The sequence below is a fragment of the Diplodia corticola genome (assembly GCF_001883845.1).
Source record: "Diplodia corticola strain CBS 112549 chromosome Unknown scaffold55, whole genome shotgun sequence".
Lineage (NCBI taxonomy): Eukaryota > Fungi > Ascomycota > Dothideomycetes > Botryosphaeriales > Botryosphaeriaceae > Diplodia > Diplodia corticola.
The window spans coordinates 179,929-194,040 of record NW_017971534.1 but is presented as its reverse complement, the minus strand read 5'-3'; the positions used below and the strand labels follow the sequence as shown (position 1 = coordinate 194,040).

The window sequence follows — 14,112 nt, the reverse complement described above, 5'->3', positions numbered from 1 at the left end:
CGGTCGGATGCACCTCAACAAATTGGCTTTTCCTGCCCCGCGTTAGTAGGTGTAGCGCTTTCTGGATTTACATGCTAGGCTAACGGCGTGTTAAATGTGCGGCGGCTCATCAAGGGAAAAAAAAATGTAGAGCACTAATGGTGGGCTGCAACAGACTTGATTCATCCATCCGTGCGCCATGCAGGGCGCTACACATTACTACGTGGGCACTTGAAGCAAGTGTCCGGATGTAACTAGACTCCACTGCCAGCTCAAGTCAGGCTGTGATGCAAGTAGATGCCATAATTCCGTTGTAAGTCGTTGTAATGTCGTAGGAGCGAGGTGCGATGATAATTTGGCAATAAATAACAACCGCGTTATGCATGACGAAAGACATGGGTAGTGGCTGCGTTTATACAGTCTCAATGCTCGCATATACATCTGGCTATCTGCACTTCCGCTGCTTTTGAAGAAAGGCCGATTAACTCATGATAAAACAGTTTGTTTAAGCCTACATATGTTGGCATGCTTGCTTGCTTCAAGTGCCCATACAAAGACTTCTTTCGTAACCTCCAACGAATCACATCCCATCCGATGATAGTAGCAGAAAACAGGTTTTTTATAGTGATGCAATAGGGGTATCGATTTCATAAACACGTTAGCAGCAGTCTGGCTAGGTCCTCATACCTCACCCGCCAATCCTCAACGTCCACCTCGACTAAAACATCAAGCTACCCAGCATCGCGCCTCCCAAAAAGCCGCCCATCAACGGGAACCCATAGCCGCCACCATATCCATAGCCATAGGGCCTCGAGTACGGCGTCTGCGGGCGCAGGTACCGGGCGCCGGGGTTGGCAAACGGGCCATTGTTGTACGGGTTGTATCCATAGGCGCCGGAAGGGAAGGGCTGGCGCAGCTGCGAGATGCCGGGCGGCGGCACGATGTAGACGTCCTTGCCGTCGCGGTCCTTGCACAGGAACTGCGGCTCGCCCGTCTCGATGGCGCGCGAGAGGGCGCGGCGGGCGGCCAGGTGCGCGGCGTAGGCCTGGCGCTCGCGCTCGGCGCGCTTCTCGCGCTCGGCCACGCGCTGCTGGTGGTCGGTGTGCGTGACGCGGTCCTTGATGCGCCGGCCGAGCTTGTGCAGCCCGTGGACCTCGCCGGCGTCGTTGCTGCCCGATGACTTTCCCGCCGCCGCCGCCGCTTTCTTGTTTTGCTTGTTGTGGTCGTTGTCGTCGTCGCTGCCGCTGCTCTCGGCGGCGATGTCTTGGAGGCTGATGCTGTGGTGCAAGCGGGTGACGTTCTCGCGCTCGTCGGGCGCGAGGGTGGAGAGGTATTGCTCGTCGTCGAAAGGGTGGTGCCAGATGGAGCGCGGCGGGTCGGCGTGCGTGTCGACGAAGAACTGGTGCTCGTTCTGGGAGTCGTACTGTCGGACCCAGCCGGCGGGAAGAGGACGGGCCTCGTCTTCCATGCTGCGGCGGCGTTCTGCTGGAATGCCATTGCGGGCGCGGTGCTGTGCGGCGGATGCGCCGGTGGAGCTTGTTGCCGCCTCGTAGGATGGTGGTGCGTCTGACATGTTTTTGGTAATGTGTGTTCGGTGGAGACAGGAAGAGTTTGATGATGCGGAGGTGGTAAGCGGTTTATGTAGGTAGGTGGCGTGTTGTGTTTGCGATGCTGGGTAGGTAGTGATGGGTAGTGATGTCACCCGCGCGGAGACCCTGCTCGCGCCACACCTATGCACCGCCACTTTGACTCTTCTGGAAAGCTCTCGTCGCATGTGATTGCCGTTTGCGGTCGCTGCGCCACAACATGTTGCACAAACGTCTGGACCGGATTCATCATCACCGGCCGTGCCGGGGTCTCTGGCCAAGGAAGCCGTTGTTCAAAGTCATGATGTCGCGGAACCTGCGCCGCTCGTCCTCCTTCTTTTTCTCTTCGATGGCTCTTGTGAGAGCGCCAGAGTCCCACCACACCTTCCCTTCGTAGATGTGCAGGCCTTGGTAGCCTCTCTTTGCGGGACGCGGTGCTGCGTCGACATGGTCCTCGTGTACATCTCGGGCCTCTGCTTCCGCGTCGAGCTCAACGCCCTCGTCTGGCTCTGTGTCGGCCGCGGCAGGTGCGGGCGCTTCGACGGGGCCAACGATGAATTCGAACATGCGCGGAACCTCAACGATCCTTTCTTCCTCCCAACCCTTCAGCCTGCAGAGCATGATTGCCTGCACGCTGACGACGTGCCTCTCGCCGTTTTTGAGAGAGCGCACATCTGGGCCGAGGACCCGAGTCAAACATGTTTGGTGGTGCATGAACTCGAAGTCTCCGAAGCGTGACTTGATGCCGGTCCAGATGGCGGCGGACGATCGGTAGACGCTGTTTGTGGAGTCGAAGAAGGCGGCATTGTCGGCGAAGAAGATGGTTGGGTCGTGGGCTTCAAAGTCGAGGCTGTCCAGCGCGGCCAAGTAGCCGTGGGCAATGCGCAGTGCAGGAATATCGGCATAGGAGGTCAGGGACCCCATATGGGTGTACATGGAGGGGCATTGGGTCTGAGCCATATTGCAGTGGAAAGGTAGGCCGGTGAGATGCAGAGCTGGGAGAAGCGGCACGCCTTCCTTTAAATGGCACAGCACGATTGTGAGGTATGATTCAACATGGTCGCCTACGGCATCCAGTCAGCCGCGTCGCACGCCATATCAGGCTATTCCGTTTGGCAGCGGGGAGGAAAGTGGGGCGTCTGGGGGCCAAAGGTCAAAGCTAAAATCTGACCTCAGGCGCCGGATCTCAGCGCGGCACTCTGTTGGCCAGGGCCCTGCGTCGCCATGCCGACACGTGCGTCGTTGAGATGCAGCCGAGGTGCAGCGACGATGCGGTTGCGGAGGAGCAGACGGCACCCACCTGGGCCGGCGCAAGGGAAAGCGGGGGCCGAGAGGGGCCGCTTGGTGGCTTCCACTTTGACGCTGGTGCCAGCATCACGCACAAGTCCCACTCTTCTCTCACAACGCCTGACCTTCCCATCAATCGCTCTCGCTCTCGCCCTCCCTGATCTCGTCCCAGCCTCGCCCAAGCCGCGCCCTGTGACGTCGCCAATGCCAATGGCTGACATGAGCAGCACTCGGCGCAGCTCCGACACCGTGGCTCCGGGTGACGATCTTGACCCCAGTGCCGGGTTCCTTCCACGATGATCTTCTCTCATTGCCATCGTCAGTCGTAAGCGTGACGCTGCCACTTTTTTCCTATAGGAGAACTGCAAGCCCTGCCGTTGACTCGCGCCCTCAGCCCTCCGTTTGCCCGCCAGCTGGACCGACACCCATCTCCACAATCTTCATGAATCCTGTACACAGTACCTTCCACTATCAGCGATCCCCCGCCCCTTGACGCTGAATCGACCGGGGGTTTCTCCGTCCAATCTTCCGTCCAGACGTGATACAAACGCTACATCTACTGGACTTGTCACGCTCAACGCCGCCGCTACCGCACGCCACAATCCGATTTTACCCCGTGCTAGTTTTAGTGCAGGGCGCCGAAAAACGTCCAGATCGGCCAGCGCGGGAAGCGGTCCGGTCCGGGGCGTCCGGTCATGTAACGGTCAAGGCACTGTGAATGGAAAGGCCATGCTCTTGACTTGATCCTCTCCCCTCAATCTCAATTTGATACACTGTCCAGATCCCACTCCTCTCGTACGAATCTCGGCACAGTCTGGACCACATGGCGACCCCCCATATCCGCATTCAAACATCCAAACCCCTTCCTGATCAAACCCTCACTTCCCCACCAGCAGCACCAACATCCGCCACCCCCTGCTCCTTCTCCTTCTCCTTCTCCTTCTCCTTCTCCTTCTCCTTATCCCCCTCCCCCTCCTTATCAACCTTCTGCGTAGCTACCCCCACCCTGACGATATGCGACTGCATCAGCCGGTCCCAGTCGTGCACCATGAGCGAGTTCTCGAGACTGCTCAGCACCGCTTCATTGCCACGGCCCACCATCTCCGCCTCATACCGTTCGACGGCTGCCCTCAGAGCTGCTGCCGAGCGCTCTGGCATCGCCTCGACTTGCTTGACGAATTGGTCGCAGTCGAGGATGGCGTTGTTGAGGCCTTGGCCGCGGTCTAAATATTTTGTTTACTCCCACCTTAGTCTGGAGCACACAAAAAAAAAGAGAGAGAGACGAGTTGGAACCCGTCACAAAAGGAAAAGAAGGGAAGCAAAAAAAAAAAAAAAAACACAGTTTCCCACTTACGAGGCGTCATCGGATGCGCCGCGTCGCCCGCGAGCGTCACCTTCCCCCTGGCCGGATGGCCGTCCCAGCCCTGCGTCGGCCAGTACGGCAGGTAGTTCGCCCAGGCCTTGCGCCCCTCGTCGATGGCGGCGGCGACGCTGCAGAAGGGCTCGGCGAAGGCCTGCGCGCGGCGCTTGATGTCGCGGATGATGCTCCCGCTGTCCGGCAGCTCGATCGGCCCCTGATCCTGCCGCCAGCTGCACAGGAAGATGTACTCGACCTCGGCGAGGTCGTCGCCTTTGCCGTAGGCGTCGTGCACTATGGATGTTTTCGACCTACACATCAGCCTGACGTTGCCTCCGAAGACGTGGGCTTTTTCCACGGAGAGAAAAGAAAAAAAGGTTCTTCAAGGGGAATGTGATGAGAAGAAGAAGGAGGAGGAGGAGGAGGAAAGAAAGAAGAGGTAAGGAAAAAAAAAAAAAGAGTCCCCTAATCATCACTCACCGCCCATCCACATCATGGTCCCGCTCGGATGGAACAAGCTGCAGACGCGATGGTGCTGCTCCCGCAGCGCCCGCGCCCGCTCGACCGGCAGCTTGCTCAGCACGACGGCCATGACGATGGGCGACCGCAGCACCTTGCCCCTGTCGCCGCCCAGCAGGTACTCCCGCACCGGCGAGTGCGCGCCCTCGGCCCCGACGAGGACCGTCGCCGTGTGCTGCGTGCCGTCTGCGAAGGTCGCCGTCACGCCGCCGCCGCCCGGTTCGGACGACGACGTTGTTGCGTCGATCCCGACGAGACGCTTGCCGTACTGTTGGGCTTCGAGTTAGAGTCGCGTGCACGGGGGGTTGAGTTGGCGTTGGGGAGTGTATGTGTGCGTGTGGTGGAGTAGTAAGTAGAAGGTGTAGCAAATAGTCGGGACATGGAGAGATGTCGAACGCATCGATGAGCGATGCGCGTTGAAGCAAAGCTTCACAAGTAACGAAGGCAACACATGAGGAATATAGTGAAAGAGAGAGAAATAGAGAGGATGAGAGAGAGAAGCCTACACGAATATCGATCCCGGCGCCCATAACCCTGGCAAACTCCCTCCTCCGCAACCGCAGGTAGTACGGCGTCGGGACCCTGTGCAGCACCTGGCCCGTCTCGGCGTTGAACATGGGGAAGAAGGCGTCCGCCGACGGCGTCACGTCGTCGACCTGGGCGGTGAGGATGCGGTCGCGCACGTCGGCGGGCAGGCACGCGTCCAGCGGCGTCTGCGCCCAGTAGATGCCAAAGTCCCAGTCGCGCGCCCGTTGGTCCAGGCTCTCGTCCTGCTCGAAGACGGTGCAGGGGATGCCGGTCTGTATGTACATGTTTCGGATCATCAGCGGAACCAATTGGGAGAAAAAAAAGAGGTTGATATTTTATTCCCCTTTTCTTATATAGTGCTTTCGGATGAATGCGCCAGTGCACACTTACCTTTCGCAAACCCTGAGCTATCAGCCGTCCGCCGGAGCCTGGATGAAGTGTGAATCAGTCGCGGAAACGGGAGCGGGGAGTGGTGGAGCGGCCCATACCAGCTCCAATCACCATGACGGAGATGTCCTCGTTCGCGCTCCCCATGGTCGTTAATGATGATGCGATAGCAGCTCTGTAAGCGTGGATTATGTGAACAGTGCCGTGCAACACGCGAAGCCTTCAAAGTAGCGAAAGGGATAATCCAAGACAGCGGCGCTGATTTCCAAGCTGTTGAGCCGAGGGTGCAGCCTCTATTTAGCAGCTGCCGGACGCGTGAGATTTGTGCTTCTCATCCCCGGCCGTAAGGTTTCACTGTGCCCATCGCGGGGTCGCGCTGCATACGAACAGGGTAGTGTTGCCGCCTTCTCCACTTGACACGTCGTGGGGGCGAAGATTACGGCCTTCGCGTAAGATTCTGCCATCCGTCCAGGGCGGGTAAATGTATCTATAATATCCCTTGTGGGTTTCGCGAAGAAAAAAAAAAGAAAAAAGCAAGGAAACCACACGGTCGCCCAGGCGCTAAGTAACGTCTCACAGCCCAGCCCAAATCTCTCGTGAGCCCCCTCTTCAGTTCAAGACCGATTGGCTGTGTGAGCTAAAGAAGCTGCAAGCTGCTGAATTGTCCGGGTCTCCTTGCACCTCGATGGATTTGTCGTTTATTTGCAGGACGCTAAACCCAATGCTCTGTCCGTCTGCAGCGCTGCCGTTCCCGCCACTCGAGTAGGATGGCCAAAACGGCGCACGAGGATCCCGTAAGGGATTGGGATCATGTGTGGTCGCAAAGCTGATCCAATACGCTGACATGATGTCGGCAAGCGTCGCGTTGTTCGCATCCGGAAAGTTGATCGATTTCGACGTCAGGAACGGCGTCGTGGCGGCGTGCAGTTGAGAGCCGGCTGCGAAGATGAGCTTGAAGACGGCCGAGGTGTTGAACGCCCGGTCGGTGAATGCAGTCGCCACGTAGTAGGTTGGACAGTTGATCATGACATCTCCGAACCACGTCTGCCGCTGGAAGAAGGTTGAGTTGTATGCACTCTGTGGGTAGAGCTGATTGAGGCGGCTGAAGAACGACGGACCGGCCGATGGGAATTCGTACATGGCGTCCATGATTGTTTCGTCCAGGGTGGCAGACGGGAGCGAAAATATGTATCCTTCGTATGCATCGTGATCGAGAAGGATGGGTACTTTGTGGAAATTTCCTTGCTTGAACTCATCACTCGGAAGCTGACGGATGAATTTGCCGTCGACAACAGGACCCCAGTAACCAGAGCCAGCCCCATACTGCGGCCCCGGATAAGTCGTGTTTAGCACCCGCTGGTTGGCGAATTGCAGGTCCGACGACTCAAGTGCCCGCAGACACGCCAGATCCGAACAGTTGCTGAGCTGAAGGGCGGTACGGAATTGGCGCTCTTGAGTGCTCCCGGTCAACATGGGTATCCACCACGGATACTCGGGGATAGCAGCGGAGAAGGGGGGTTGGTCGAAAGCGCCGCCTGCGGTCAGCTGGAGGGTGACACTGCCGCCTCCTGCAGACCCACCCCAGATTGTGACGCGGTTGGGATCACCGCCAAACGCTTTGATGTTGCGCTGCAGCCAGTCGAGGGCAGCTCTCTGATCAAGCAGACCGACGTTCAGATCGCCGCTCTCCTTGACCTCAGATCCAGCCAAAAAGCCGAATAGCCCGAGCCTGTACTGGACCTCGACGTAAATTAGGCTTCCTGTGGAGCGTTAGCACTGGCCATTGCCTTTTGATGGCAGCACAAACCATTGGACTTATGCACGATTGCATCACCCGGTGAGACGATCTCCGGAGAACCCACTGTATATCCTCCGCCATCTGCGTGATATGTTAGGTTTCAGCGCAGTGAGGTAGCCTTGAAGGCAGAGACGTACGAAGCATTACGAAGACGGGCAGTGAGTTGCTAGTAGGATTTTGCGGAGCCTTCACATTGAGCATCAAGCAGTCCTCTGACTGCGGAAGGTTCTGAAAATAGTATTCGGGTTCAAAGGAGCCGAAAGCGGGTGACTCTTCAACCAGCAGTGGTGTTGCTGATTGATAACACATGGGTGGAGGCGATGTTGCGTTGATGATTTGGCCGGTGAAGTTGTTCGAAGCTTCAATTGGCCTGGGGGCCCGCCAACGGAGATGGCCCAGAGGCGGCTGTGCATATGGGATGCCGTAGAAGTAGTTGATCTGGGCTGTCTCATTCGTGAAGCCTGTGTATGTAACGTAGCCTAGGTCGGCGGTTGGCGGGTCGGATGCGGATGCCCGTAAGGCGAGGGCGGCCAGGCAGAGGACTGAACCAGCGGTTGGTCTCATCATGGCGGGCAACTGAAGGGATGGTCTTTGAAGAGCATGAGGATGATGTTCATGCTAGGCAGAAGGCATTTATATGTGCTTTCAGCTGGACGAATAAGAAAGCGAGCGGGCGTGGGCTTCAGCTGGGGCACTGGCTAGTCTGGATGCTGTGTCACCCGCGGCGAGGGCTAAGGCAAGCCAAGAGACATACGGGTGCCGGCGTCGGCACAGGGCCAAGAGAGCGCAATGGTGACTAGCGGTGAATCATGGTGTGGCTTGAAAGGGTGGATGCTGTGTGTTGCTGCATGAGCAGCATATTCGCAGTGGATGATTCATGTTGATTGCAATGCCGTCAGCAATTCGCAATGGACCGGGTCGCAGTGAAGTGCTAGCCGGCAGCATGTTAGGCGAAGTGAAGTGGATGCGGGACAGGCCGCGGTGATGGGCGATGAGCCATCTGCAGCTCGAGCGCGAGGGGCGCCGTTGGGGCCGTGCAGGAGCTGACGTGATGGGTGTCGACAAAGCTGGGGTGGGCAGGCGCGATCGACGGTGGCGGGCCTGAGCTCAGCCGCCTCACCCCTCTTCACTCTGGCTAACTTCATTCTTCGACCTGTCGCCCATCCTGTCCTACGCGGCTGCTCAGCTCGTGCAAACGTCCCACGTCGCACAGCCGGCTTCACACAAAACATCTGACAAGCAAGCCACAACGTGTCTCTCGGTCCACAGCCTCCATATTACTGCCTATATATACTACCCCACGTCCTTTCTGGCGCCGTAGCGCTTGGATCAGTACAACTCGTCGTACGCATAGCAGAGCACGCCGCCTTGGACGTCCATCACGTCGCCCACTCGCACCCAACTCGAGTTCGTCAGCGCCCCAAAGTGCATCTGATAGTCCAGTGTGATGTTCTGATACGCAACATCGCCATAGAAGTCGAACGGGTAGGCAAATTGCGTGTCGGGTCCGGAGATGTCCTTGACACGCCTCTTGATGTCTGCGCATGCGAGCTCTGTCAGCCTGCGCACACTGCTTGCCACCATCGCTATACGACGACGTACCTTGGCTTTCCCACGTCGCCCAGACGCGGTCCATGTTCGCGTGGTGGAGGAAGAACAGAGGCTGCGAGCTGATCAGCATACGAATCGGTCGCCAGTACTCGAAGCGGCTGCTTACATCCGACGGGCTATTGTACAGATCACCAATGTCGCCCAAGTCGCCACCAACACCCAGGTGCCCACCTCCGTGGTAGGTCAGGCCGTCGATACTGACCCATCCCTGGACTGCAACGTCAAATTCCTGGAACGTCTTGCCCGCAAGGACCTTGTCCACCATCGTCATGTTGAGCTTTTGCGATGCGAACGAAGGGCTGAAGTCACGCTTGAGGCAACGAGGGTTGTACGCCGTCGAGTCTGCTTCCGTTAGCATTGACCTGCCACAACCGAAATCAGGTCAAGCGGCTACGCACTGTTGGGGCCCATGTTGACCGTGTAGTTGCGGAACGGCCCGTCGGTGACGCAACCTGCAAGCCACGTCAGTCTTCTGCTCAACCCACGTCGCCAGGGCTACGGGTTGCGAACGCACCGCCGCCGGTTTTGCCAGGGATGTGAAGTCGCACGCTCGTGTCGTTGCTGCTGTCGACGTAGTAGCCGTTTCCGCCAAAGCCGGTAACCGCGTCGAAGACCGGTGCCTTGGGAAAGTCCTCTTCCGTGGCATCCAGTGTCCAGTCTGCGGTTTATTGTCAGCTCTGACAGAACCCAGCCTGGTTTCTGTGACCAGGCAGTGGTGAGGAGGGACTAACCCCAATATCTTTTGCCAAGTTAGCCGAATCTCGCACCCGAGTCTCTTTTGGTCTTCACTTACGGCTGACCGCCTGTCCAACCACACTCATCGCGGAGAGCTGCTTCATAGGAAGCCACAAAGTACCGATGCCAGCTGTATGCCGTGGTAAGTATCTGGCCTCAGGAGCACCAAAAGAACAAGCTGCTGACGTACGGATGAAAGTGTCCCTGGCAGACAGTACAATTAGCGCCCAGCATCATGCCACTAGAAAGACATACATACGACGAAGTGAACATGGTCGGTTGAGTTGATGTGTGTTGCCACAAAGTCGTCGTACCGGGAACGTGCGCCAGAGAAGTACGACGACGTCCTCGGGCTCCTGGATTGGAGACACTTGACTGCGCCAACGTAGGCTTTCTTCTCATGGTCGGACAGTGTCCTCCTAAAAAGACAAACTGTTAGCTCTTCGCTAAGATGGTGTAGCCGGACCTGAGATCCGGGCCGGGTTCGGCAAACCGAGTGACGGCCACGCACCATTCCTTTCGGACCGGAGGCTTCGAGCACATCGCCGAAGCGAGAGACACTAGCGCCAGCACGGCGAGAAATCTCTTGGACAAGGCCATACCGAAGATGGAACAAGAAGCTGGAAAGTCTCCAAGAATTCAACAGGTCCTACCGGTTTAAACTTTGGAGCAGTGTCTGTGTTCTTATCAAGAGCCCAGCCCCGGGGACCGCGTAAGTTGGCCGGAGTAAGCGATGTCGGAAACAAGGCCACCGACGTCAAAACGGTGTGCGGGAACCCGAATGATTCGTGGAACGGCTTCCAGAAACTGGATGTTTGGCGGATTGCACCAAAAAGTAAAACTAGGGGATTCGTACGCGGAAGGTGGGGAACATTTGTGGACGGCAACAACCAGTACGAGCGCCGACTCAGGGCGAGTTTGTGCAAAGACCGGCTGGCGACCAGAAAGCCACAATAAGAAATCTGCACCGGTGGAGGCCTGGCGGATACAGAGAATCTTTTCCTGTAGATGGAGACGAGATGGAGCCCAGGCCGGCGGATCGGCCTTCCAACGTGCGAAACATTGCTACGCTTAGAAGCCCGACTGAGGCGCCAAAGAGATTTCACGCCCGAGCATTAGACCACTGGAAACTTGGATGTCAAAGGGTGGTTGGTGCATGTGGTTTTGATAGCGCGTTCTGGATGCATCCATTAGCGCAGGCGACTCGAAACGCGCGCCAATGGCCACGCGGCAATAGGGCGCTAGATAATCATCTGCATTAGGGGGACCCGGCCAGGGGTTCGGGATACTCCGGCGTCGAGGCAACAGCAGCGGCACTGATCACGGCGGTGGCTCCGCGTGGCCGTTTATTTGCCGTGGTGGCACGTTTCGAAACATGGGTGAGATTGAATGGGGGCAAAGCGTTTGAAACGCAGAGCCGCACAGTCTGCAAAAACACCGTCTCAAGAGCCGAGGCCCCTTTCTTCGTTGGTAGTCGGTCTATAGACGGTTCGCATCTTCGGCATGGGACTTCCTGAGACATTACGCCATGTCTTCAGCGCCGATCTTGCTGGTGACGTCGAGATGTGGAAGGAGGTATAGCTACAGGAGTGTCACGAAAGCCACCGAAGGCATCAGCAGGTCTCCTGCCCAACTGCTTGAAGTTGAGATGGTGTAAAAAAATAAAGATCGAGAAGAGCATCGCCGTTTTCCATTCGCAACACCGAGTACTTTCAAAGGATTTTTCAACCGGCTCAATGCTACTTACGCACAGAACGCGCCTGCCAAGACCGAGAACGCATCAGCGAGATTACGGAGTCAACGGTAGACCAGGTGGCGTGAGCGGAACAGCATCATGGCATCGGGGGATATGCGTATCCGAGCATGAGAGGCGGTTGAATGGCTGGTTGAGAGGACCTGTCGCTTCACACGGGAGGATCCGGTCGGCAATGGGTAAAGGCTCTTGGGCATCAATCAAGCATCTCCCGCCAGAAATCTTGGCGGTCAGGTGAAAGGACTCCAGTACGAGCACGCAGCAGCAGGGTGTCCTGACCAAGGCTGAACTGGGAATAAGACAGCTTGGCGGCGAGGGTTGGCAACGGCGTGGGAAGCCGCGCGAACGGAGAGGACGGAAAGCGTACGAGACTCAAGCCATTGGCGTCGGTGGAGGCTGGTGCCAAGAGCGCAAGGCTGTCAGCAGACGGGCAGCGCTGACACGGGAGGCGGAGCGCCGGAGAGGAATGGGGAGCAGTCGTGGCGATTGAGCGGAGATCAACACTCCGCCGCCGGCCGGGGTGCAACGCCATTGGCCCGGTGGATGGGAGCGGCAGGCGGAGGCGGCGGCTTTCGTCCAACAGGACAAAGCGGGAAGGGAGCTCTCGGCGGATGTTCGCCCGACGTGAGCGGCAAGCTCTGACCCGCTCATCGACGGACGCCCGACCCTCTACTTACCCCAGACTGACGCGCTCCCCCGGGCCGATTTCCCCATGGAGAGTGGGCGGCGCCCAGGCTGCTCACGCCCGCCACTGCTGCGGGGAAGCTGGGCGCCGTCGCCCATTCTGCCGTCCCTCCTAGGCCTGCCCCGGTTACATCGCCCGTCCTTGGCCAGACGCGCCCGCTCTTTTCGGGGAACGAGCGCGGCTCATGTTCGCAGCATGCATCGAATACCGCCGGCCGGAATGCCTATCATACCCACGCCTCTGGTCCTTAAAGGTCGCCCACTTCCCCATGTTTTGTTTTGGGCGAGAGTGCGCCCTGTCTAGCGTGCTCACTCCCCCGTCACCCCACCTCTTTCTCGCCCTACGTGGTACGCCGCCAGTGACGCTCCTATCCCGCCGCGAACCCACCACCCACGTCGTCCGTCATGGCGGCTCCCGCCCCCGAAATCACCATGTTGGACGAGAAGAGAGATGCCGAGCACATCGACCAGGAGGAGTTCGGCCAGCACATGCATATTCCGAAAAGAGAGGCGCCGCCGTTGGTGCGCGACCTGACGCCTGAGCAGAGAACCGAGATGGAGGCAAAGCTGCGCCGCAAGATCGACCTGCGTCTGATGCCAATGATCATCATCATGTACGGCCAGCCACGGGCAAAAATCCCTGCGAAGAACGGGGAGACTGACCGCAACCCAGGTACATCCTCAACTACATTGACCGCAACAACATTGCCGCCGCCCGCTTGTCCGGCATGGAAGAGGACCTGGGCCTGAGCGAAAGCCAATACTTGACCTCCGTCAGCATTCTGTTTGTCGGCTACCTCCTCATGCAGGTCCCTTCCAATCTTTACCTGAACAAGATTGGCCTGCCCGCCATCTACCTGCCCACGTGCATGATCATCTGGGGTGTCATCTCCACCGCCACCGCAGCTTGCCAAAGCTTTGGCGGCCTCGTCGCATGTCGATTCTTCCTCGGCTTCATCGAAGCCGCCTACTTCCCTGGCTGCCTTTTTTTCTTGTCGTCATGGTATACGCGTAAAGAACTTGGCCTGCGCACCGCCATCCTGTACTCCGGTGCCCTTATCTCGGGTGCTTTTTCTGGCCTGATCGCTGCCGGCATCAGAGGCAACATGGACGGCGATCGCGGGTTACGCGCGTGGAGGTGGTTGTTCATCATCGAAGGCGTCGTCACCATCTTCATCGCCTCCTTTGGCTTTTTTATCCTCCCTAACTTCCCGCGCACCACCAAGTGGCTCACCGAAGAGGAGCGTCAGCTGGCCGTATGGCGTCTGCAGGAAGATATCGGCATGGACGACTGGACCGGGGCCGAGGACCAGAGTTTATGGATCGGGTTCAAGCTGGCGTGCATGGACGTCAAGATGTGGGTCCTCATGGGCTTGCTCTTTGGCATTGTCAGCGCCGGCAGCGTCACCACCTTCTTCCCTTCCGTCGTCGAGACCATTGGCTACGGTCAGGTCGAGACGCTTCTCCTGACCGCACCGCCGTACATACTTGCCGTCATCACCACAGCCCTAAACGCATGGTAAGCCCCCCGCCCTCTCCGATCCCTTCGTCGCCATTGGCAAGACTTACCCATATCAAAAAAACTTGCAGGCACGCCGACAAGACCGGCGAACGCTATCTGCACGTCGTGCTACCCATCTGCCTGGGCATCGTGTCCTTCATCCTGGCCGCCGCCACGCACGCCACGGCGCCGCGCTACGTCGCCATGATGCTGATGGTGTCGGGCGTCTACACCGGCTACGTCGTCGTGCTGGCCTGGATCTCCAACACGATCCCGCGCCCGCCCGCCAAGCGCGCCGCCGCCCTCGCCTTCATCAATGCCGTGTCCAACAGCTCGTCCATCTGGACCTCGTACCTGTACATCAACCCGCCCGGTTATGGTGAGTCT

The 14,112-nt window shown here is 58.2% G+C and overlaps 6 protein-coding genes across 6 annotated transcripts in view; 1 reads left to right on the top strand and 5 right to left on the bottom strand.

Annotated features, from left to right (window-relative positions):
• Window positions 1-697: 697 nt before the first annotated feature.
• BKCO1_5500044 (ww rsp5 wwp protein) lies at window positions 698-1,552 on the bottom strand (the record flags this gene model as incomplete). Its single annotated transcript, XM_020277336.1, has 1 exon — window positions 698-1,552. The coding sequence occupies one exon, from the start codon at window positions 1,550-1,552 to the stop codon at window positions 698-700; it is 855 nt and encodes a 284-aa protein (XP_020127077.1).
• Window positions 1,553-1,817: 265 nt separating this feature from the next.
• On the bottom strand, window positions 1,818-2,525 carry BKCO1_5500043 (uncharacterized protein; the record flags this gene model as incomplete). The annotated part of the gene is made up of 1 exon (XM_020277335.1): window positions 1,818-2,525. One exon carries the CDS (start codon window positions 2,523-2,525, stop codon window positions 1,818-1,820), a length of 708 nt encoding a protein of 235 aa, XP_020127082.1.
• A 1,197-nt stretch (window positions 2,526-3,722) lies between these two features.
• On the bottom strand, window positions 3,723-5,790 carry BKCO1_5500042 (fad binding domain-containing protein; the record flags this gene model as incomplete). The annotated part of the gene is made up of 6 exons (XM_020277334.1): window positions 3,723-4,075; window positions 4,207-4,503; window positions 4,690-4,996; window positions 5,235-5,528; window positions 5,647-5,684; window positions 5,745-5,790. 6 exons carry the CDS (start codon window positions 5,788-5,790, stop codon window positions 3,723-3,725), a joined length of 1,335 nt encoding a protein of 444 aa, XP_020127083.1.
• A 462-nt stretch (window positions 5,791-6,252) lies between these two features.
• BKCO1_5500041 (alpha beta-hydrolase) lies at window positions 6,253-8,008 on the bottom strand (the record flags this gene model as incomplete). The annotated part of the gene is made up of 3 exons (XM_020277333.1): window positions 6,253-7,403; window positions 7,451-7,522; window positions 7,579-8,008. The coding sequence occupies 3 exons, from the start codon at window positions 8,006-8,008 to the stop codon at window positions 6,253-6,255; spliced, it is 1,653 nt and encodes a 550-aa protein (XP_020127080.1).
• A 762-nt stretch (window positions 8,009-8,770) lies between these two features.
• BKCO1_5500040 (tyrosinase central domain protein) lies at window positions 8,771-10,189 on the bottom strand (the record flags this gene model as incomplete). Its single annotated transcript, XM_020277332.1, has 8 exons — window positions 8,771-8,979; window positions 9,044-9,104; window positions 9,159-9,394; window positions 9,451-9,504; window positions 9,567-9,710; window positions 9,846-9,917; window positions 9,978-9,991; window positions 10,047-10,189. The coding sequence occupies 8 exons, from the start codon at window positions 10,187-10,189 to the stop codon at window positions 8,771-8,773; spliced, it is 933 nt and encodes a 310-aa protein (XP_020127081.1).
• A 2,440-nt stretch (window positions 10,190-12,629) lies between these two features.
• The window catches only part of BKCO1_5500039 (pantothenate transporter liz1), a gene marked incomplete at both ends in the record, with an annotated part of 1,851 nt that continues 368 nt past the window's right edge, over window positions 12,630-14,112 (top strand). Inside the window, 3 exons of the mRNA XM_020277330.1 lie at window positions 12,630-12,838; window positions 12,898-13,743; window positions 13,815-14,104. Of these exons, the coding sequence (XP_020127113.1) occupies window positions 12,630-12,838; window positions 12,898-13,743; window positions 13,815-14,104 (1,345 nt within the window). The remainder of the gene's footprint in view (window positions 12,839-12,897; window positions 13,744-13,814; window positions 14,105-14,112) is intronic.